General features: G+C 39.1%; 1 protein-coding gene across 1 annotated transcript in view; it reads left to right on the top strand.

The window, feature by feature from the left end:
• Nucleotides 1–23,905, top strand: part of LOC103355413 (neural-cadherin-like) — a gene marked incomplete at its 3' end in the record, with an annotated part of 205,800 nt that extends 181,895 nt beyond the window's left edge. Inside the window, exons 15-23 of the mRNA XM_008279205.1 lie at nucleotides 2,583–2,710; nucleotides 2,975–3,161; nucleotides 7,648–7,791; nucleotides 16,272–16,392; nucleotides 17,422–17,584; nucleotides 19,221–19,889; nucleotides 21,911–22,102; nucleotides 22,963–23,406; nucleotides 23,575–23,905. Of these exons, the coding sequence (XP_008277427.1) occupies nucleotides 2,583–2,710; nucleotides 2,975–3,161; nucleotides 7,648–7,791; nucleotides 16,272–16,392; nucleotides 17,422–17,584; nucleotides 19,221–19,889; nucleotides 21,911–22,102; nucleotides 22,963–23,406; nucleotides 23,575–23,905 (2,379 nt within the window). The remainder of the gene's footprint in view (nucleotides 1–2,582; nucleotides 2,711–2,974; nucleotides 3,162–7,647; nucleotides 7,792–16,271; nucleotides 16,393–17,421; nucleotides 17,585–19,220; nucleotides 19,890–21,910; nucleotides 22,103–22,962; nucleotides 23,407–23,574) is intronic.
• Between the last annotated feature and the right edge of the window lie 210 nt (nucleotides 23,906–24,115).

Genomic DNA, 24,115 nt, shown 5'->3' with positions numbered 1-24,115 from the left:
TTTAATTAAATATCACACATTACCATCACAAATATACAGCCAGGGCGCAGAGTCATTATGAGTAATCTTCTGTGAAATGAAGAAAAAAGGAGCCCAGTAACAGATGGAATGGTCCCCACACAGCTCTGATTTCAGAATCACAGAGTCAATGTGGAATTGCATGAAAAAAAGGCAGAGACAGCCTATATTCACAGAAGAACTCCAGGAAGTTCTCCAACATGTGTGGGTCCACCTACCTGCCAAGTACCTTGATAAACAGTGCACAAGTGTGGCAAGGAAAATTGGTGATGTTTCAACGCAGAGTCACACCAAATATTCATAGATGTGTCTTTTTACTACATTTTGTACGAAGCGGAGCTTTACTTTTGAAAGCATCCTTACTTCAGTTGTAGTGCCTAAAATGTTTGCACAGTGCTTTAACATAGCTGATGAAGTTAAAGTTCCAAACCACACAGCAGTAAAACATTGCAAAGGAGCGCGTTGGTGGGGCTACATTCCCTCAAGGACCAGAGACAAATATGCTACATTAAGTTGAGTTTGAGTAACAGATCAAACTGCACTGCATTCATTTAAAATACTCTGATGTGAGATTTTGCAACTCGTTTTTATGTTTTTAGGAAATCTAGAAATGAACACTTTCACATATTTGATTAGCTCCAAGCGCCTTTACTGGATGATGCTTTATAGCTCCCTTTTGTTTAGAGCTCGACTGCAGTTAGAAAAAAAAAAATGTTTTAAAAAAAACCAAACCCCCCCCCCCAAAAAAAAACAACAGTTGTAAACCATTTAGGTTAGATGAAAATGCATGCACACAATAAGAAGTACAGTCGTGACTTCATAATCCAACATTTAGCAATCCAAAAACCTTGCTATCCGACAGGTTTTTTTGAAAAACAAATGGAACCCATACAAAATAGCCTTCACATACCGACAGCCTTGGATTCTGACTCCGACATGACATTTTATGTCACAAGTAAGGACAACAGTGTATTATCTGACTTAACAATCCGACAGATTTACTTCCCTTTGATGTCAACCAATGGGCCCGTGCACAAGTGCAGCGGTCAGTTAGGCATGAAATCCAGTGATGTGTAGTGTTCTAACAATACACTAGTCCCACTCATAGAGTGAGTTTGCCCAGTTAATTAAATTGGTTTGCATCGGTTTGTTAGTAAAAAACTCCACATGTGTGGAACACAGGAAGGATAGGTTTGGTGCTTTGAAGTTCTTTGAAGAATTAAACAATGTGACATGTTATGAGACCTGAAAAATTCTATGAACCTATAAACACTGTGGTTGTATCAGGCTTATCAATCATAGAAACAAAGTGCTTCAATACTGTTACACACCAGACATCAAACGTAAAATTGCATCTACCAAGTTTTCAAGAAGTCACAGACCAAGTCTTGCACTGGCCTGGAGCCACTGATGTAGTTCATGACGATTCTTTTATTATGTTTCATATAAATCATAACAATCTCATATAAGTAGATAGTTTATTATAACAACTATAAATGATAAATATTAACAACAAATGACCCTTCAAGCATCAAGCCCTCCTTGTATCTCGACCTCCGTCTTGACAATCTGACAGCCTTGCTATCTGACATAAAAGAAGATTTTACATTTAGTGTCCGATTATCAAGTCATGACTGTAATTCATTTAAAGAAACAGAAGTAAACATATTAAACAAAATTAAACATTTCTTCAAGGCTGCTGAGGCCCTATAATAATAATTGCCAAAATACGATGCCAGGTGAAAAGCAGTAACTCTTACATGATTTTAGCAAACTGGCAAATGTGGCTATGCTTTATTGAATGGGAATCCACAGTCTTTGAGTGTTGTCAAAGGTTATGACATGAATTTTGTGATATTTATATGGAGAATGTAAAAATTAGGGGAAACACTTTTCTTGCAAGATGGGACCATGGAAGAGTTATGGTATGGCATGCCTGTCTATGTCCTTCTATATGTGGAAGTCATTTGGTTTATATTGTTGACTTTTTTTCTCATAACCAGTCCCAAAAAGTAATTAACATTCATCAATCTAAAACAATTTAATAAAACTTACTGTTTAAATTCCTTTGTTTTAAAACAGTATGGAGATTGACTTGTTGAAGATTATCAGCCAGTGCAGGCTAGCTCATGCCATGTAAAGAACTCAAAGGTTTATATGACATTCCTATCAAATTCACAAGATATCCATCCATCCATCATCTTTACACTGTTTAATCCTCACTAGGGTTGTGGGGGGGCTGGAGTCTATCCCAGCTGACTTAAGGCTAGGCAGGGGACACCCTGGACAGGTCACCAGTCTATCACAGGGCTACACTTAGAGACAGACAACCAAGCACACTCACATTCACACCTATGGACAATTTAGAATCACCAATTAACCTCAACATGTTTTGGACCTTGTTGTCCTCACCGGGATGCGAACCAGTGATCTCCTTGCTGCGAGGCAATGGTGCTAACCCCTGAGCCTCAAACTAACAAGACATTAACTGAAAAACATAAAAAAATAAATAAATCTTTGGTATGAACTGATCAGTCTGTCTTCCTATCCCCTTCCTTTTCTAGATGTAAACGACAACGTGCCATTTTTTACTTCCTCCATCTACGAGGCCTCGGTCACTGAAGGAGCAGAATCAGGAACTTTGGTTTTCCAGGTTTCAGCCAATGACCTTGATTTGGGTCTAAATGGCAAGGTGAGAACTAATTTACACATGCACACTTTAACACACTAATTATTATAAATGTGATAATGTTGCTCTTACACTCTGGCCAGTTGAAGGCATTGTTTAGAATCCAGTTTCTTTTGCATATTTGCACACTATTATGTCCTGTCTACCTCTTTTTTTTAAATTATCCCAAATGTCTTCTTTCTCACTGTGTAAATTTGCAGTAATTATCTGAGTGTTAGCATCTGGCCCTCTGAATAACTGGGTCTGCTTCAACCCTCCACCTTCCAGATCGCTTACTCACTGCTGGAGGATCGCAGTGGGGACCATCAGTATTTCCGTATTGACCCAGAGCTGGGCTTCATCTACACACAGGCTGTGTTTGACCGAGAGACCAAAAGCTCCTACCTGTTGGAGGTTCAGTCTGTGGATGGCTGGGAGTCAGCGCGGCCCGGCAAGCACGGACAGCCCAACTCTGGTAAATTAGACTCAAGCAACACAGAATATCCTGTAACTGACTGTAACTTACAGTGGTGCCTTTTCAGTATCGTCATGTGTTGTGCCTGAGTGCTGAGACCAGCATTTGTAAAAGTTTATCTTGCGAGGCAGTGTGATACTCGCGAGATTTGCAAGAGCATGATCACCGAACAGTCCATCTTGCCAGACTTCAAGCTGCTTGTGGCAGATCCACAGTTGCCCGGACCAGTGAGTGTATATGACAAACTACCGCCAGCTATGGAGGTGTTTTAGGTGTGAACTTGCCCTTGATAGGCGGTGATAGACAGAAGGTTCATCCAATCACCTGCCAAGTACTTCTTTTTTTTTTTTTTTTTAAGTGTCTGAACTTTTCCAGATTGTTTCCAAGGACAACTTCTCAGATGGTTCCGTGTAACAAACTATCAGATGTGTCAGGTTACTGGAAGCTGCTGTGTAATACCTAGTTTGAATTGCATTTTAGCAGTCAGTGATAAAGAGTAGATGCAGCACTTAGAAGGGAAGTACTGAATATTCAAATTAGCCCCACACATTTTCCCCTATGAATATATGTATATAAATATATGATGTATAAAAGCTCTTAAAAATAGCTGAGTCATCTTTTTTGTACACAAAGTATGTGGACACCTGAACATCATACCTATACCATTAAACTGCTGCTTTAACAGTCCCCACTTTTCTAGGAAGACATTCCACCAGATTTTAAAGCTTGTCTTTAAGGATTTGCTCGTCGTTAACTCAAGGAGCATAAGTGAATTTGGCCGATGATGTTAGGATGTTCAGGGGCTACACGGTGGCTCTGTGTTAGCACCGTCACCTCACAGCTAGACGGGTTTGCGTCTCAGTCAGGACGCCTGGGATCTTTCTGTGTGGAGTTTGCATGTTCTCCCCGTGCAGCGTGGGTTCCCCCTGGGTTCTCCGGCTGCCTCCCACAGTCCAAAAACATGCTCCGGTTAATTGGTGACTGGTGACCTGTCCAGGGTGTCCCCTGTGTTCGCCTTGAGTCGGCTGGTGTAGGCTCCAGACCCCCTGTGACCCGAGTGAGGATTAAGCGGTGTATAAATAATGGATGGATGGATAGATGTTCAGGCCTCTGATTTGGGTTAAGGTCAGGACTCTCTGCTGGCCAGTCACGGTCTGACAAAAAAAATGCCTCATGGACCCTGTTGATGCATGCTGGAATTATCCTGTTGTAACACTCTGCCCCAAAATGTACACCTAAAATATCATTTGTACTGCAGCATTAAGATTTACCGAACATAAACTAAGTGGCCCAAACCATGAATAACTGTCATTCTAATAATCCTGTGCCAAAGAGCCAGCACTATGTACTCAGACAGGTAGTGTTCTCCCACAAAATAATTAGGCCAAACCCAGTTTGCCCATCAGAGCAGAGTGATGAGTCATCGCTCTCGATGTATCCACTGTTCCAGCATCTAATTGCTGTGTGCTTTATGGCTGTCCAATCAAGGCTTGATTTTGCATATGGTCATCCTAACCTTGTATGCCACTGTTTGGACATGGACATTCATTCTATGCAATACTCCACAAACTGTTCCTTTGCTACTGTTGCTTCTGGAGGCAGTTTGGTATGTCACTGCTGTTCTGTAAGTTTGTGTTGTGCTGTACTGTTATTGCACCCAAGCTGTGCAAACCCTGGTGGAAAGAAATTTGATGAATAGACTTATTGAAAACCCGTTATCACTTGACAGTGCCGCATTAAAAGTCAATGAGCTCTTCAGTACAACCCGTTCTGCTGCAGATGTTTGTAAATTCAGATTGCATGGCTGCATGCTTGATTTTGCACCTGTTAGCAGTGGCTAAGGCAGCTCAACCCACTAATGAGACAGGCTGTCTGCATACTTTTTAGTCATATAATGTAACAAGTATTTCAGTAAAGTTAAGACGTGATTGTTGGAATTTATGCTCTGCAGTTTCACCACACGGGCTAAGGGGAAAAATATGTCAACTTCTAGTCAATCTTGTCAAAGATTGAACTGTAAAAATGAGGGCAGATTGATGTAATTGCAGAAAATATTCAGAATCTGTTGATATTAGAGTCATAATCCACTTAATGTAGTGATAGTGGTTGCTGTTATAGGGACTAAAAATGAGGACAAGCACAAAGAGGGAGAGTGCTGTAGACAGCTGCTCTGAAGACTTCATTTAAGGCTTCAAATCTTCATTGAAGACAGCAATAATCTCTGTTTTCCTCTTTCTGTTTCCTTCCCACATCTGCTCATCTCCCTCCACTGAAGGACCAAAGGCCATATTTCTCTTTCAGTCTGTCTCTCTTGCACTCTCTCTTCCTCCATCTCTCTATTTCTCTCTCATTTGCTGCCAGATGAAATGCATACATGCTCTGGTAGAATAGAGAGCACGAAGAAATGAGCAGATGTTGAGACAGATGGGAGGATGGAGAGAGAGGTGTTGGAAATGCAGCAAAACGGACAGACCAGGATATATATTTTTAATAAATATGATCATAGATTATTAACAAATCTGCTCTCTAGGTTTGGCTCACTATGACATTTGTGGCAATGTAAACAGAAGTTAAATATTAAGTAGAGCAGAGACTGCAGGGAGGCTTTGGGACTGATTTTATTTTATTTATTTTTTTCTGTGTAATGAATATTAAATGAGGTTGCATGAGGAAGGATGGGTGACAGGCAAATTAACAGATATTTAACACACACACACACACACATACACACACACACACACACACACACACACACAGATGCTTACAAGTGAGTTGCAAAGTAGGAGTAACAATTTTGGGTGCCCCGGTTCCCTCAATGTGAAAGGCCCAATCATTGTTCCTAAAGAAATTGCTATGTAACCCTCATTAGCAGCCTTGGTTTGGCATGGCTTCCAGTTCAGTCCAAATCGCTAACAATTGTCTTCCAGTTTAAAATTCTGCCATGTTTGCTGCACGCAGTGGATAGAAACTAAGTTATGGCTTAGAAAGCGTAGTCAATGGATCAAAATTAAACACAATCTGCAGCGCTGGAATAATTTTTTTTGTGTGTGTGTGTTTTTTCTCTATCAGTTTAGAATTTTTGAATCAGAATTCAGCATCCGTGGCACAACGTTTGATAAAACAGCTGCAATGACAACGTGTTTTGAATTTCCTAACGATTAAAACATGTGCTCAGCTTCTTTTTTAATAGCAACAGCACCTGAGGTTCATACATATTCAGATACGTGCACCATGCCAAAATGATTTACAAATGCTTTAAACTTTTGTCAATAAGAGAGTTCTGTGTTTCCGATTTAAGGAACATCCAGGATATTGGGAAGGAAAAAAACCCAGAAACAAACAAAAAAATATATATTATTTTTTCCTTACTCTCTGAAGCCCAATCAGTGGATGCTCATTTGTACTGTTTGTGGGCGCTACTGCAGTATAGAGTCCAAAAGCACGTATTGTATTTTTGTTTTTACAGACTGTGCTTAGTGCAAATCATTAGTTTTTTTTTGGCATATTTTAAAATGAGACATTTAAACGAAAGACCACAATTTTAAATTTTAGTTCAGTGACCACTGGACGATAAAAACTATAATGATTGTTTTGGTTTTTACCGTTTTTGGCTCTGACAAATGGTGTTATTTCAGCAATTTTTAAAAGATACCTGGCGAGGGTAAAATAGACACAGTACCAAACTGCACACTCAGTTAGTGATCGAGTGGGCTACACAAGACATCTATACATACATGACTGTGGAAGTGTAATACATGGATGAGCAGGCATCATTAGCACATGAGAGGGAGGATGAAGGAATGGCGGCTACATCGACTTATCCACTCAGTGTGTTCATGTTTCACCCCCCCTTTCTTTTTCTCTGACACATTCTGAACATGTGCAAAGCTCTGGCATCTGCAACTTGTTTTGTTATAGCTCCGAGGGCTGCATTAGTTTGAGATCTGTGCCATGAACTGTATACCAACTCTTCCACCATGGCTTAAATAATTTATCTTCTTGAAGCTGTATTGCAAATTTTGCTCGTTTTGATACAGATATCAAAGGAAGCGTAGTATGTTGGGTTGCTCAACTATCGAGCCTTACACTGATACCCTCAGGGTGCTTTGTGCCTCACTTACGCCCGTGTTTGGATGCTGAAGAGAAAAAGAAACAGCTGGATTTAATGGTAAAATACACTGAAATGGTGAAGACACACAACAGATGTAGTAGAAGAGCAGTAGACAATAGTGGAAGGAAGGAAAATAAATTATTATTATTTTGGTGCCTGTGTTTATATGAAGAAATGTCTGCTTTCCTTTTTGTGTATGTGTGTAGTTGCACACTGGTGCAGAAGTGACTAAATTGTCGCTATCCAAAGGGAGACAGACAGATGTTCATGTTCATGTTGACAGAATAAGAACAACCTCATGTTTATAATCGCCTCTCTCCTTTCTCTCTCTCTCTCACTCACTCTCTTTCTCTCTGTCTTATTTTTTATTTTCAGACACAGCATATGTTCGCGTTTTTATCAGCGACGTGAACGATAACAAGCCAGTGTTTGCACAGACATCCTATGAAGTCGATGTGGATGAGGATGCTGACGTAGGCTTTGCCATTCTCACTGTCAGTGCCAATGATGGGGATGAAGGTGGGTGGCATGGATAAAGGAATATGTATATGTGAATATGTGTGTTTTTTGAATTTGGGTGATGTCGATTCAGAATGGAAAGTGTAGGGGTGATGGTGGGGATGAATCCACAATCAGGCACATTTACTCAAGTGCATTGCTAAAGTGCTTCACTTTTTTCTCGCTCAAGAAAAACTTTCATGACTTGTTGCTATAGTCTGACCCTCTTTTAGTTTGAGAAAAGCGCTGAAACATGTCATGAAGTCATGAAAAACATAATAAAATGTGAGTTTGAATCAGCCAATGTAGAAGAACCCATTTAGTACAACCTTTCGAAAGAAACTGCAAAGTGTTGAAATGTGGTTTTTCATGAATTTGGGCTTGAAAACATTTTTCCTTATTTCAGTCAAGCATTTTCTTACTGCTGAGATTTCCTGAGGAAGCTTGGAAATGTCCTTGGATAATTCTGACATGACTGCTTTATAATTTTTTTTAACACGCTGTCAGTAGCAAACTATCAACATTTTAAAATAACAATGTCGTTCTAAGTTAGGAAAAACGGTGCTCAATTTAGTCAAGTTGATGAGTTGTTTTTAAGGATACTAGTTTTATTTTATTTTTTCTGAATAAAACTAAAGACAACAAAAGTCATATTTAAAATTCTGACATGAAGTACAACAAGTTAGGGTACGTTTAGAATACTTAAATGCCCCATATTAGGTGGAAAGGCCAAAATCCTCTTTTTGATAATGCACTAATTAAGAGGTCTTGTGAGGATTTAAGCGCTTGCCAAGATTATGACATACAAAGTTTTCGTTCTGTGGAGGCACACACTGGAGGCAAATGTCAGGCCATAAGATAAAAGACAAGGCCCTTATTACTTTTAGGAAAGACTCTTACTGCTTTAGTGCCACTACTTTTAAACAACAGTCCTATAGAGTATGGTGAGTACGATGATTGTGTCTCATAACTGTGTTTTTGTAGCTGTTTCTAAAGACATCCACAACTAAAATTTGACTGGCAAATGTTCCCCTTTTTAAAAATTACTTTATTTGTTACTGAGGTATTACTTCGTGAGATGGAGAGAAACAGCATCCCTATCTTTCTGAGTATATGTGAAGAAGACAGCTTGAGGCAAACGTCAGAGAAGCTCTCTATAACTTGCAGCACCCTAGAAAACTTCCTTGCTCAAAACCTCAACTCAAAAAATGTATTTTTCAAAATGAAACTAAAATAAATAAATGACACAGCAGGCTGAACATATTGTTAACACAGACCTTCCAAGTAGTGACTCAGTGGCAAATGATTCTGTCAAAAAAGATGCACACAAAATGTGTGAAATTTGGTTTGATTTGCATCTCACATTGAAATAAAAATACAAGAATGTTAAAAAAGAAAGAAAATGATTGGACTCATTGTTGCTCATTGGTCATCAGTTTTCCAACAATGTGAAGCTGAAATTCGAGCTGGAAACATCCCTGTTGGAACTGAACTGTCCCTAGTAACTGCACCTTTGATGCAGGCTAAAGCGTAAAATAAAATGACGCCTTTAAGTTGGGTCAAATGGTAAACATTTGGAGCTCATTATCTGGTTGCTACTGTAACTTGGAAATGTGAAGGAGTGTCTTTGTTTGAAATAATCCAAATCAGCTGAGCTTTAGCCTGGAAAAGCCTAGAAGTTGTGTTCATAAATTTGTTGCTGCTAGGCCTTTTTGCTTTCAACATGTCCAATGAATAATGCCTACAAGCAAGTTGTTCCGAACCACAGTTAGTCGCTATTCAGACTTAAAAGCATCTCATTATATCCCATTTTCTGTCCGGAGTTTGTCAAAATGAGAGGCATAATCTTTAAATTTTAAGCTCATCACACTTTGCCCCTGACTGATGTAACTAAGTAGTAATATTAGTGATGTTATCGGCACTAAACACTGTGTGTCTGGCCTTGATGTCCGTAATGTAACACACACTCACAGCCTACTGGAGTCCAGAATAAAGTTACTACCAGCTGAGAGACACAGAGGAAGTCTGTGTGAGTGCATGCTGAATTTTTCTTTTTTTGTGTGTGGTGTATAGAAGGTTTAGTTAATGAAGGAAGCAAAGAAGAAGAAGATTGCTTAAGTGATTTTACACTGCTGCCGGTAATGAGGACAAGACAATGCCTGTTCATATCAAACGGCTAATAAAGTTAGCCTTCGTCATTACCAGGCCATTTAACATGATGGTATAGACCACCAGATAAAAGAACAGTTTAAGGGTGTTGAATATTTGAATAGATTCAAATGCCAATGCTGAATCACCAGCGCTTTAAATGTTATGACTGTACTGAAAACGGATTAGCAAGATCTGGTTTGCAGTTCAAAATGTAGAGATATTTGTCATAATTATCTCCCTTGATCATCAAAGATTTTTGGAGGATTGTTGCAGGAATACTGAATATCCTGAACATCTTTTCAGCAGCAAACCTCCTGTGTGCTTGGGAGGTGATTTCTATATGCTTGAAACTTTGTAGCTTGCATCAGCAGTTGTCAGCTTTTACTCACAGAAGTTTCAGTGGGTACAAATGGAAGCCTAGAGTTCTGTCTAAAAAACATGGCAAAATATCAGTCCTGCCACAAAGCAGCTGAATAAATGACATTCAGAGGGCCCCATTAAAGCATCTTTTCGTCTTTATCTTATTTGACACTTCTGATATCTTCCCCTTAATGAGGCATTCCACTGTGGGGCTTCCCCTCTCCTTAGGAGTTGCAAAATTGTCCTAATTGCTGTGTACCTTGGAAAGGCTTACCTCTAAAATCATCTTTTGTCCTTTCTCCAGCATCGTTGCATAATTAACATGATGGTTCATTGCTTATGTCTTTCATTTTAACAAGTTAAAATATTAACCTCAGAGTGTTGTTGATTTAAATATGTGATGAAATGTTAACAACAAAGGCATTCTTGGCCTGGCCTTTGGTATAGACGACTTTGAAGGCTAGTTTGAAGTTGATTGTATGTTTTTTTTATTGTAGTGTTGCAGCAGAAGTTTATACCTGTGCAGGGATCTACTGTATACTTACCTAAACTCAGCAATGGCTGTAGATCATTGCACATCTCACAGAGTGAAGCTGCCATCAATCATTTTACAGTCTTTCATGTAATTTGTGTTCTTCCTGTTTATAAAGACTTTTTTTTAAACTTGATATTGGTCTTTGAGGCAGCGTGCCCCCCCAGGCTACTGCAGCACCTTGGTAAAACTGAACCAGTTCTGGGGAGAAGTGCTGTGTAACAACAAACATGAGTGATAAAAATGTCCCCTCCCTTGTCTTTCTGTAACCCACAAGTGTCTTGGCTTATACAGATCCTAATAAGACGTGAACACATCAGTGTGCTTCAAGAGAAGAGAGCAGTTGTTGCCATTACTTAAACCATTGATTACTGTCAGCTAGATGGGGCTGAATGTACAGAAGGGAGATGATGCAGTGTACCCACAGTGTGGCTGAATGAATTCAAATTCAAATCACTTCATTTATCCCCTAGGGGCAATTCAAAAGCTCACTGAGTATTTAATATAAAGACATCAAAAAAGAAAAACAAACATTGTGTAGGACTGCACCATATTGATAAAAACAACTGACATTGTAAAACTTTATTTTTATCTTTTGAAATATGAAAAAAGACAGCTTAGTAAACAAGCCATAAGGGTAATATACCGCCTGCAAGGTGCAGTCTCTGGCCAGAGCACTGCACCCTGGTCCACCAGTTCCAGTGGCAGCTTTCACCGTGTTCATCGCATTCTCTGTTGTTGTACTGACTTGACATCTGTCATTGTGGCCCCAAGCAGCCAAAGCTTCTCTTATTTTCTCTGTGATGTTGTAACTTGTATGATCATCCAGGAAAAATGCCTTTTGCATCAGTGACTTTTCAGTTGGAATAAAGTGGACTTTAAGACTTATGTTGGGCTCTGTTGTCTGGACGAACCACAAGTCTGCTGTAGCTGCGTAATATTTCGCTTGTGACAGCTCTGTTTCAATTTGTGCGTTGCAATTTGAATACAGCCCCAAAATGGCAACTTGAGAAAAAAAAAAAAAACAGGTGTGTGATTGTATCACATCATCAACTTCTTGTCCAGAGACCAGATCGTGGTCTTAAAATCCTCTTTGGGAACAATGTTAATTGGTATCATGTCTTTTGTGAGTTGAAACGTTGATCAAAGTTGAATCGCATCAGTGATTTCTTTCTGCTGTGTGGAACCTCTCCCATATGGTGCAACACTGGCAAAGGCGTGTGAAATATTATGTTGCTTTGGACGGCGTCCAGATCTTACCATGGTAATTTAAATCGTCACCTCAAACCTCTGTATGACAAGTACAAACAAATTTGTTCTGTTGCTTAATCTGATGGCAAAAATTCCAAGACATTGTTAACAAAGGACCTGTTTTTGGTGAACATCATCCTTTCTGGAGCTAAATATTTCCATACAACTGATGTTGCATTTTTTCTGCAACCAGACCTTCTCTCCTTTCTTTCTTTCTTTTTTTTTTTTTTTGCCATCTTTCTCCTGTTCCTTGTTTCTTTTGCTGTGCACACAAGGAACTGGTATGACTACAGACTTGTTGTTCTGTGTATCCAAAAGTCTTAAATCAGAGTAAATTATGTTCTATTAGATAGACCTCTCTTGTTGGTTAGTCATGGCGTCATGTGTGAGAACCATAGAAAGCAAAAAAGACAAAAAAAAAAGAAGAAAAAAATGCACCATTGCAGTGTCAAAGCTGATACAAAACATTGTGCAGCCCTAAAGTGGAGAAAACATTTCAATGCTAGAGGAACTCACATATGATCAACTCATCATATGTCTTCTATGTGAAACCTTAAAGACATAAATAAACATATAAAGAAAGTAGTAACGTCCAGTTCATAGTCTTGTTGTATAAAGTTGGCTAAACTGGAAATAACACCAGTTAGCTTAAGCTACTGAACAGTGCTTGAGCAAATTTAATTGCATTCACATTGCATTACTTTCAAATTAAACACAAAGGTCATTTAGCCCAGTAAGGGTGGTGAGTGGTGGACCACCAGGAGGCCAGTAAGGGGAGGGGCTTTGGTTCAAGTCATTATATATGTGTCTGCAATGACACCATTACACCACCTGGGCTCAAATAAAAATGTGAGCGAGTACAACGGATATCTCTCCTTGTGTGTGTGTGTGTGTGTGTGTGTGTGCGCGCGCGCGTTGGTATGTCCGGATTATGGAGACTTTTTATCGGTTTACACACTGACGTTATGAGGACAGTCGGGGATTATGAGGACACCCCCAGTGTCCCTATAATTCAAACAGTGTAGCAGCACTCAGGAGGCCGCCATGAACGGCCTCTTTCTTTTCCTCAGTATGTCCCCACAACTCTGTTAACCTGACATTTTGTGTGTGTGTTTGTGTGTGTGTGTGTCTGTGTGTGTGTGTGTGTGTTCTGGTCCCTGTATACTCCAGTTTCAGTAAAGTACAGTACCTAGGGAGATGAAAGATTTTTAAAATTGGTACAGCTGGGAAAAACATTAATTTTCTTCCATTTGTTTGTTTATTTTAACTGCTGCATTACTCCCTGTGTTGTCTTCTCTCTATCCCGCTCTCTCCCTCTCTCTTTTGTGTCTCAGCAGCTTTCTAAATACCTAGGGGATTCAGACAACTAGAAAAAAAAAACAGAGTGAAAGTGAAAAGAGGGGATGCAATTGCATATATCCCCTAATGTCTCATTTAAAATGAAAACAGACAGACGGTACAAAACGATCTGGATTAGAGCTTTCTCCCCTCTCCTTCCCTGACTTTCATCTCGCTAATAAGCTGTGAATCTCATCTTGTCTTCCGAGGTTTCTCCTTTCCCTTTCATATTAACATTAGGGTTGGGGGATGAAACAGTGATTGAGATGCAGACCTTGGCTTTACCAGTAATTGCATTGAGGAGGAACATTTTGTTGATCAGCATCTAATAGACTTTATTAAAAAATGCTTTACAGAAACAAAAGATGAAGATGTTATTATGTGAGTTTGTGAGAGAACTTTGGAGATGAGAAGAAGCACCACTTTGCAGTAAAATGGTTTTAGATTGCTTGGAAAAATTAAATGATGCTACATTTCTGATGTGTTTAAGCATTCTTGAATTTTGAAATACTTCTCAGGGACAGACTGAAGGCCTCTCATGACTTATATTTCTTAAAAATATAGAAATAGACATTAATTGTATAAAAAAGCCATGTTATGCCAAACAGCTTTGTTTAAATTGGTCATTGCCCATATGTTGTGGTCGGACCTTCTAAATGATGCATATATGTATGTTTATCTCCGTATGATGCTAGACTATAATCATTTTTAGAGGTTTTATTTATTTCTATTTTGGGAGATCTTAAGAACACAACCTCACTTTTCTTTTCTTTTTTTTTTTTTTTTGATAGAAAAGCACGATTCATCTCCAATTTAAAAGAGATCTCAATATTTCTGAGACAGGTATTTGAAAGTATCCAAAGTGTTGCTTTTGCACACAGACAAAAAAAAGCATGTAATGCAACATTTGCCAGCACAGACCGCCTTGCACTCTCCCACTGTAAATACATTTTGTGATATTCTGGATGTTTGATTCCATCCACATAAACACAGTTTTAAAGCCATCGGATGTCTTTATGAAATGTGCTACGAAGGACCCCTTTTTTGTTTTTACATACAGTCTAAGGTGATTTATTACATGAATAATAACATTCCTTATATGGATTCTATTGATTATTTTTCAGTTTATGTTTTCTACCTTTGGAACTATTTTAAACCATTGAAAAACATTTAGATGCCATTACTATAAGTTTTTGATAACTGGAAATACTGGATTATACAGTTTTCTGATTGATAATTAATGTATATTTCAGCCCACATTAGTTCATTCATTTGCATATCAAATATTTATTTCTTTAGTCTTTTTTGGTAACAAATTGAATGATAATGCAATGAATTAATAGTGAAGTTTCCTGTGTAAAAAGAAAACATTGGTCTTATACAAATTACTTAAACCAATTTAAAACTTCATTTTCCTTATAAAATCTTTGGATTAGGGTCTTAAAAAGTTTTTGTTTGTTTGTTTGTTTGTTTGTTTGTTTTTTTCTGGATGTTTGTATTGTGTAGTTATGCAATACTTTTTTGGACATCTGTGTAAAATTTAAAGATATATAAAATGTTTATTTGTTATTATTTTGGACATTTTCTATCACATCAGCAAAAAAAAAGAAACTAAAACCTGCCATGTTTTAATGTATCTTCATAGAGACTTCTTCTGTCAGTGCAGGTCTTGAACCACTACTTATCTAAGGTTGCTTTGAGAATATAATTGCTGGATAGACACCCTGGACAGGCTGTCAGTCTATCACAGGGCTACACTTAGAGACAGACAACCAAGCACACTCACATTCACACCTACGGACAATTTAGAATCACCAATTAACCTCAACATTGCACATGCACTTCCATTTTGCACTAATGTACATATACCTTTTTCTACTAGATGTGTAAATTCTTGTATATATTTGTCTTATTATCTTGTTTTATTTTTTATTAATATTCATCGTATCTTATTCTTTTCTTTCTTTAGTTATTTTACTTTATTTTATTTTATTTTTTAATTTTCCTATTTCTATTATTCGTGCAAATTCCTAGAGCGACACCAACAGCCAAAACCAAAGTCCTTGTATGTTGTGTACGTACTTGGCCATTAAAGCTGATTCTGATTCTGATTCTGACATGTTTTTGGACTGTGTGGGAGGAAGCCAGAGAACCCAGAGAGAACTCACGCTGCACGGGGAGAACATGCAAACTCCACGCAGAAAGATCCAGAATGTCCTAACTGGGAAGCGAAGTGGGGATCTTCTAGCTGCGAGGCAACGGTGCTAACCACTGCCTCACCGTACAGCCCCAAAGAAAACATGCTTCCTTTTTTCTTTTTTTTTTATTTGGCATTTCAGTTGGTTTAGAATTATCCAATTTTTTTTTTTAAAAGAAGGTTTCTGTGAAGTTTTTGTTTCTTCAAAAGTTAAGTTTTTCTCTGAATGGCATTAAATTGACTTTTTTAAAAGATTTTATGTCATGAAGATGTTGTTCTCACACATCAGGTATGGCAATCACCTTTGGATGGAGGCTATAAGCTGCCTGCTGTTTAAGGACTCATAACAATCAGATCTAAGACTTACTATCTGATTCTGTTCTGCCAGCTAAAGCAGGCTGATGCTATCAGGTTCACTTAAGGGAGACAGATTATTGTATTGACAGAAACAGGCAACACTGAACAAGATGGGAACTTCCAGTCTATAGGGGATCAAGCTTTCAGCGATGCTTTTTCATTGTAAAAAATACAAGATGTAAACTCTTCACCTATTTCTTTTTTTCACTACAGCTCCTGAAGGACTTACTTACTATACTCTGCTTTGTCAGTAACTGAGATTCACTTGTACAAACTGTCATTCCTTATTCACTTCTTTCTTTTCCTGGTCTGCAGGTGGGAATGCGAAACTGCGTTACCAGATCACATCGGGAAACATGGGAGGGGTGTTTGATGTGGAACCAGAGGTGGGAACTATCTTTATCTCCCAGCCTCTGGACTATGAAAAGAACAAAAGGTAGGCACACACTCCAGGCACTCCAGGATGGAAGCCTTTTAGACAAAAGGTAAATGCTTGTCGAAGGATTTTACCTTTATGTGATGTGGTTGCCTCCGCTCGGCCAGAGGCTTTGATGGAATTTGCACGATTTGGAACAAACGTCCACTTGGACTCAAGGATGCACAGGTTACATTTCATTGGTCAATGGTCAAGGTTACTGCGCAAAACACATTTTTGTCCAGAGGTCGTAAATTCTTATGCTAGTTTGGACAAAATTTTGCACAAATATTGAATAGGTTTGAAGCATTGACATTTTACATTGAAAAGGTTAATGGTCAACTTCACTGTTACCTTATAATGCAACACTTTTCTGGCCATTGTTCAACTCAATAACTCAGGAACGGAAAGAGAGATTGTGACCATATTTCACATTTTAGCCACTGCATTGGTGAGATGGCTCTTGTGTTCACACCTTTAAACAGTAGTGATTGTTTGGATTGTCTGTGATGCTGAGTTGAAGATATGAATGAAGCATCCATGTTTCAGAGTTTGTAGCTCCCATAATCTCCAAGTACTGGACGTTATTCACTAGAATAATGAATGCCACACGCATACATTTATTCAATTTTGCTAAAAATTGAGCATTAAATTCCAAGATTCCTTTTTAACCTTAGGTTTCAACGTGCTTCACAATGTGCTTCAAACTGTTTGAATGTGTGTACAAATAGAGGCAAGCCTACAATGCTTCCTGAAAGCAACTTGGGAATCAGTATCTTGCCCAAGGACACATTGAGGGAGATCTTTTTAACCTTATGATTGGTGGTCCACCCCCTCCACCACCTGAGCAATGGTCACCCCTTGTATGTTCTATAAGTCTGGCTTCACATGGATGTAAACTGCAACTTGAATGGCTTGTTAAGGCATACAACTGTAATGTGCAAATTCTTGTTTTTAAATTTAAAAAAAAAAATTAAAAAAATTCCTTTACATACATGCTATAGCTTCAACTGATACTTTGGATTAATACCGTTGCTGATTCTGTGAAAGGTACAAGCTTCATGTCCTGGCTTCAGATGGAAAATGGGAAGATTACACAACAGTGACAGTGAATGTGGTTAACAAGAACGACGAGGCTCCTGTGTTTACTGTCAATGAGTACTACGGCAGCGTAACAGAGGAGCTGGATGGTTCACCAGTGTTTGTGTTACAGGTACAGTCTAACTACAGTCTTATCGCATTATTTGGCTAAATGATGGCGTGTGTAATTTTTTTGCAAACATGTTTATTTCCATATTTTTTGTTTAATCACGTGCAATTGACCTTTCTACATGGCAAGTTTTGACGTTATCTCGCTTTTCAAAAAGGAGGCTAAACAACCAAGCAGTGTTTGAAGAACAAAAAAAAGTCTGATCTTACTGTTTTGTTCATAAATGTAAAACTAGAACTGACTAGTCATTTACTGCAATACAACATCTATTCCTTTTCTTTGATTCCGTGTCTTTCAGTGCACGCAGTGTTTTTAGAGCTAATTATCATTTGACCATGAAGTTTCTGCTTAAAAATGAATTAAAACAAGGGAAAAATTGTTTTTTAAAAACAAACAAACCAAAAAAAAAAAAACTAATGTTAGAGATGGTAATGTAAAATTTTAATTTTCAGTTTTTCATTTTTGTTTTTGTTTATTTTTTGTTTTTGTTTTTGTTTTTTGCTTTCTTTGTGCTATTATTCATACAGTCGGTCGTCAATGCTACAGCCTTTATTTGCCAAACAATTCTTATAATTGCAAACAATCTTCATTCATGTCTCCATGGGATTTTGGACCACTTTTTTTTTTTTTTTTTTAACCACTTTTCCTTTGAGATTGGAAGACTTCCCTGACATCACTTGGGTCTTCAATTTCCTCCACAGATTCTTGATGGGCTTCATGTCTGGACTTTGGCTGTATGTTTCAGATCATTGTATTGTTAGAAGGTCTAGTGAAAAAAATAAAAACAACTCTTCCTTAGGCAGCAGACTGCCTGATGTTTACCTCCACAGTCTTAAAGTCCCCTTTTCTCACAATGCCATTTGCTTTTGTGAGGTTGCCTGCTTCACTGGTTAAAAAACATGCCAAAAGCATTACATTTCAACGACCATGTTTGGACCTTGGAAACGGTGTTCTTGGGGATAAATGGTTTTCCTTTTTTTTTTTGCTAAATGAAAACATGTCCCTGTATTCAGACACCCCTGAACCATGACCTAAGGCTTCTTTTTCCAGCTGAGCTTTGGCAAAGCCTAGGTGAGCTTTTGTTCCTGACATGCAGCAACCTCCTTGGTCGGCATCCATGGAAATCAGCCTCATGCAGTTTCTGTTGGAGTGTCTGCCTTAAGATGTTGGATCCAGTATTGCTCAGGAGGGCCTTAGTGCAATAAGCCAAGATGAATTCTAGGCTCACCACCACTATGCCTGTCCGTGCAGGGGTCATTTTTGGTTTCCTGTCATGCCTTTTGAGATTTTTCTCAGTGTGGAATTCTTTGTAATTTCTAATTATGCTTTGCTCTATGGTTACTAGCACTTGAAAACACTTAAACATGGCTTTTTAACCTCTCTCTGACCTGACGTTTTACTTATGTGTTGAGGATGATCAAGAGGTAGCAGAAAGGACAGGAGAGGCAGTAGAGGGTTGAGGTCGAAAAGATAGGCCTTTGTTGGATATACTGGAGAGTTTATAACTGCACAGAGCAGTTGTGGAGTGCTTCCAGTCAAGATATCCCTCCAAGTCAGCAGCATTTCAATAATTGAATAGTGTAAAAACTGACTGCACACTTATTGCCCTCTCTAAATCAATGTGCTTTTCACGTTTTAGGTAACAGCATCTGACCCAGATAAGGATGCTGACCAGGAGGCCCTACGCTACTCTCTCCATGGTCAGGGTGCTGAGAGTGAATTCATAATTGATGAGGTCACAGGCAAGATCTATGCCCAACGGACCCTGGACCGTGAGGAGCGTGCCGTTTGGCGTTTTGTTGTCCTGGCTACAGATGAGGGTGGTGAAGGTCTGACAGGCTTCACAGACGTCATTATCAACGTGTGGGACATCAATGACAATGCGCCTATCTTCACCTGCGCTCCCAGCTGCCACGGCGAGGTAGCAGAAAACTCTGTAATAGGGACATCTGTAATGGAGATGACAGCGACTGACCTGGATGACTCAGCTGTGGGGCAGAACGCTGTGCTCTCTTACAGGATTGTGGGCAGTTTAGATGCCACTAACATTGAGATAGGAGGAGTGCCCATCTTCTCAGAAATGTTCACTATCAACCCCACCACAGGAACCATCACTGTCGGGATGGGTGGTCTGGACAGAGAACAGGTTGAGTCCTACCTCTTGGTGGTTGAGGCTAGGGATGGGGTAGGAATGACAGGAACTGGAACTGCTACCATTCAGATCAAGGATGTGAATGACCATGCTCCCAGATTTACTGATCACTCCTGCACGGCAAGGATCTCTGAGAACGCAGAGACCAATGCAGAGGTGGGTGAGTAGGGGCATCACTGCTGGTGTAGTGCCATTTGATTAGCTTATTTTACAGAAAAAAGTGCTGTCCAATCATTTTTTAAATGTCATTTGTGTATGGAAGTATTGCATTTTGATTTTAGTGTACTTTACCTCCAGTATCTGCTAAAAAGACAATGCACAACAAATCAAAACTAAATACTTGGAGGTCACATGGAAGATATATGCCTGTGACACCTGAATCCCCATTCAAACTCTTGGGGATATTTTTGTATTTTTCATTTATTTATTAGAAAAGGAGAGTCTAACCCAAAAGTTCTCTGCAGCTCTTTGCAGCTTTCACTGACTTCTGTCCAAAGGACACTTAAACCATGGCTTCAATTGAACTAAGTGTCAGACATCTCTCAAGCAAAAAGTTCATTTTTTGTTATCTTAAGTAGAGCAAATTTGCTGTTAATTTCTTTTTTTTTTCAAACTGAAAAGCATGTTGAGATACAGTTCCGCTATCTCATAACTCAGGTATAGGTTAGGGTTAAGCCTAGGTGTCAGTAATTGTTACACAGAAAATATGACTTAATTTTGAGTTAGCGTCTTGACAGGGTTGGGATTTAGCAAACATTAGAGCCTGACAGATGCAATTTACATCCAAATTCATATCCCTTGTCCCCAGTTGAAATGCACAAAGTATTCATTGCGCCAAGATGTAGCACATATCAAATGAAACTGCACAACTTGATCTTTCCAATGATGCTTGTTGCTCTGTTGGTGAGAAAAACTGTTTTGAATTTACATTTAAATTTAATCATAGTTCTGCATACAGAACCGCATCCATCTCCAACCTCATTTTATCTTGTTTGAATTACTCATGACCTTGTCATTGCATAGATATGGAACACACGTCACAAAAAGAGTGGAACTGGAGCTTTAAAATGTACTTGTCACAAGTATATAGTAATCATTTCAGAATGACAGATCAAACTTCTGAGAAGTAATGGCTTTACTAATTTCTTCAACTATTTTCATACCTGTGCTTCTCCGTTAAATAGGTCACAATGTCCATATCATTTCGCAATATACTGCATAACAAAATAAATAAGACAACGTACATTTTTCTGATGTTACTAGTTGTTATTCTGCGCAACACAGCAAATACAGCTTACAACAAATCTGTGCATTGTGTCCAGCATAGGCCTGACATTACATCCTTTGTTGTAGGAAAAAAATACAAAAACACAAACTTTTCTTTTCATAGCAATAATTTAGAAGCTGTGGTTAAAAGATGTGTGCAGGTCACATGCGCACAAGTAGATCACAAGCAACAGATCATAATCATTCAGTAGCTCACCATCATGGTTCATAGTGCAATTACCCTGAGGGGGCCATGGGGTTGAAATAAGTTCTTAATGTTTTGAAATCCCTGCCTTTGCCCTAAGTCAGCTGGGATAGGCCCCAGCCCACCGCGACTCTATTGAGGATTAAGCGGTGTATAGATTATTCAAATCAAATCAAGCTTATTGTCATTTTGCTGTACATACACAGTAGTACAGGCAAGATTAGAGAGTAATGATGGATGGATGGATGGATGGATGGATGGATGGATGGATGGCTGGATGGATGGATGGATGGATGGATGGATGGAAATGGTGTGACTTGCTTTAGAATAATCTAAGAGTTATTTTAAGACTGATGTAACAGTACTAGTCTATTTTTTTTTTGTGAAAAAACTACAACAGTGAGTCGAATACTCGTTTTGCTGTGTACCTGCTAGTTGTTAGACCAAATTTTGATAGTATAACAACTATAGTAACTTGAGTACGGAGTATTTCAGGGCAATATATCACCCCATTATGGTATGAAAATGTACAGCACAGATTTATTAGGCACGTCATTTGCTCTGCATAATCTGCTTTGCACTTTCTGTCTGTCAGTTTTTCAGTCTGTAGCTGAATCTATGCATCTGTCAAATATCTAAAGAGCCAGTACTTCAAGTGAAATAGAGCCCATGTACTTTATTCTTACAATGTTATTGTTGTTCTAAGGTCCTGGAGCTCGCTGCAGAGGACAAAGACACTGGAGAAAATGCCCAGCTGACCTTTAGTGTTGTGGCTGGAGACCAAGAGCAGAAATTCTACATGGTCAGTCACAAGCAGGAGCAGAGAGGCACCTTGAGGCTCAAGAAACGTCTGGACTATGAACGACACAACGAGCAGAGGTTCAACCTCACATTGAAGGTAGATGGAGGGCAATCTAATAAGAAAACCTTGCACTATTGAAGATTACTTTGATTCAGTTCTGTATCATTTCTCTCTCTCTCTCTCTCTAATTCATGGGATTTGATTTCACTTTTGTGGAGGGAACCTTTAGTCAAGGGTATGCAGCATGTGTGAATAGGATATGAAGAAATACAGTCTGAGCCAAGGTTGACAGAAGTCAGAGGATGAACAGTGCTGTGACGCCAGACTTTGAGGTGTTAAAAAAAAAAAAAAAAGAAATGGATTTTAGTAGGCATCAGAACTTTGCATAGATTCTTATACAGAATGTTCCTGGAAAGTTTTGTGCATTGTCAAAATTGATGGAAAAAATGGAAAAGGTTTTTTTTTTTCCCTTAGCAATGATCAAAACTTTGTTTTTTCTTCGGTACCCACAAATCCGTCAAACCAGCCTGTCAGCATTTTCGTCAAAAGCTAAGACAAAGAATTCCACGATGAAGAGAATGCTATAAAGCCTTTCAAAAAAAAAGGTGGAATATGTCAGGTACAGACATGAACTTTAAAGTGCCACAAGGGAACCTTTTTGTCTTGTCAGCAATGAGAGGAAGTTGTCAGAAAATAGTCTGGCAAATATTTTTGATTACAGGGCTGATGACAACTGCTTAGGTAAGTTGTATGTGAAGGTTTTTTGTTTTCACTTGGTAGAAACTTACAATCAGTCCTGAACTAACAATCACACAAAGGTAGAGTGCCTTGAAAACACTGCTGTCCTTCCTACCCGTATTCTGATCAATAATATTTGAGTGACAAAAGTATGTCTTAGCATGTTTACCTTTTCTATGCTGTATTATATATGAGACTGTATGTGGTTCCTATTTCAGGTTGAAGACCTAGACTTCTCCAGTCTTCTACACTGTGTGGTGGAGGTGGAGGATTACAACGACCATGCTCCTGTCTTCATTCCACACTTCTTGTCGCTGGCCCCGCTACCTGAGGACATCACTGTGGGAACTAGTGTGGCCCGTTTGGTAGCCAGCGACTCTGATTCAGGCCAGAACCGAGAAATCACCTATAGCTTATCAGAGGAGTCAGACCCTGAGGGTCTGTTTACTATCAACCAGTCCGGTGTACTCTCAGTGGCCCGGCCTCTGGATCGGGAGAGGATACCCCAGCATCACTTGGTTGTCATAGCAACTGATCATGGGGTTCCACCTCTAATAGGCAGTGCGACGGTTCAGCTGCCTTTGTTGGATGTAAATGATAACGGACCAGAGTTTGAGGCGGCATACTCCCCAGTAGTCTTTGAGAATGTGGCTGGACCACAGGTAGGCTTATTTGGGATGGATATCATTCTATCATACTGATTGATGTTATTGCATTGAAAAGAAGAAAAGTTAGTCGGAAGCAGAAGATTTTTTACTGTTGGTGCTGTAGATGAAAAAAATACACACTGAAAAATCCACCGTCCCTCATCCTCTCTCCTCTTTGTTTAGGTCGTACGGTTGAACCAAACATCATCCCTCCTCCGGGCTGTGGACCAGGACTCTCCTGAGAATGGTCCACCATTTCACTTCACCGTCCCCGCCGAGTATCGTCACAGCAATGATTTCTACCTTCAGGATAATCTAAATGGCACGGCGACACTGACGGCTCTGAGGACATTTGATCGTGAGCGACAGAAAGAGTTTCTCATTCCTATTATAATGAGTGACAGCGGCCGTCCAGCCAAAACAGTGACCAGCACCCTGACTGTGACCATCGGTGACCAAAATGATCATGCACATGTGGCAGGGGAGAAGAAAATTTTCATTAATAGTCACAGAGGTGAGAAAGTCATCTCCAACACTAGGTTGTTGTATTCACCATTATACCAAAAAAGAAAACAAACCAAAAAAATAACAGGCAAAGTTAAACTCTGGACAATATAGACAAAAAAATTTCTTTTTCCAAGTACATTTTCAACTTTGCCCTTAAAATGTACTCTTTTTGGGTAAAACTCATAATCTGAACCAAAGAACTTCTAATTGGTGTGTC

This window comes from Stegastes partitus, unplaced genomic scaffold (genome assembly GCF_000690725.1).
Source record: "Stegastes partitus isolate 25-593 unplaced genomic scaffold, Stegastes_partitus-1.0.2 Scaffold147, whole genome shotgun sequence".
Taxonomy (NCBI): Eukaryota; Metazoa; Chordata; class Actinopteri; family Pomacentridae; genus Stegastes; species Stegastes partitus.
The sequence above is the reverse complement of the archived record's forward strand: the minus strand, read 5'-3'. Positions and strand labels throughout refer to the sequence as shown.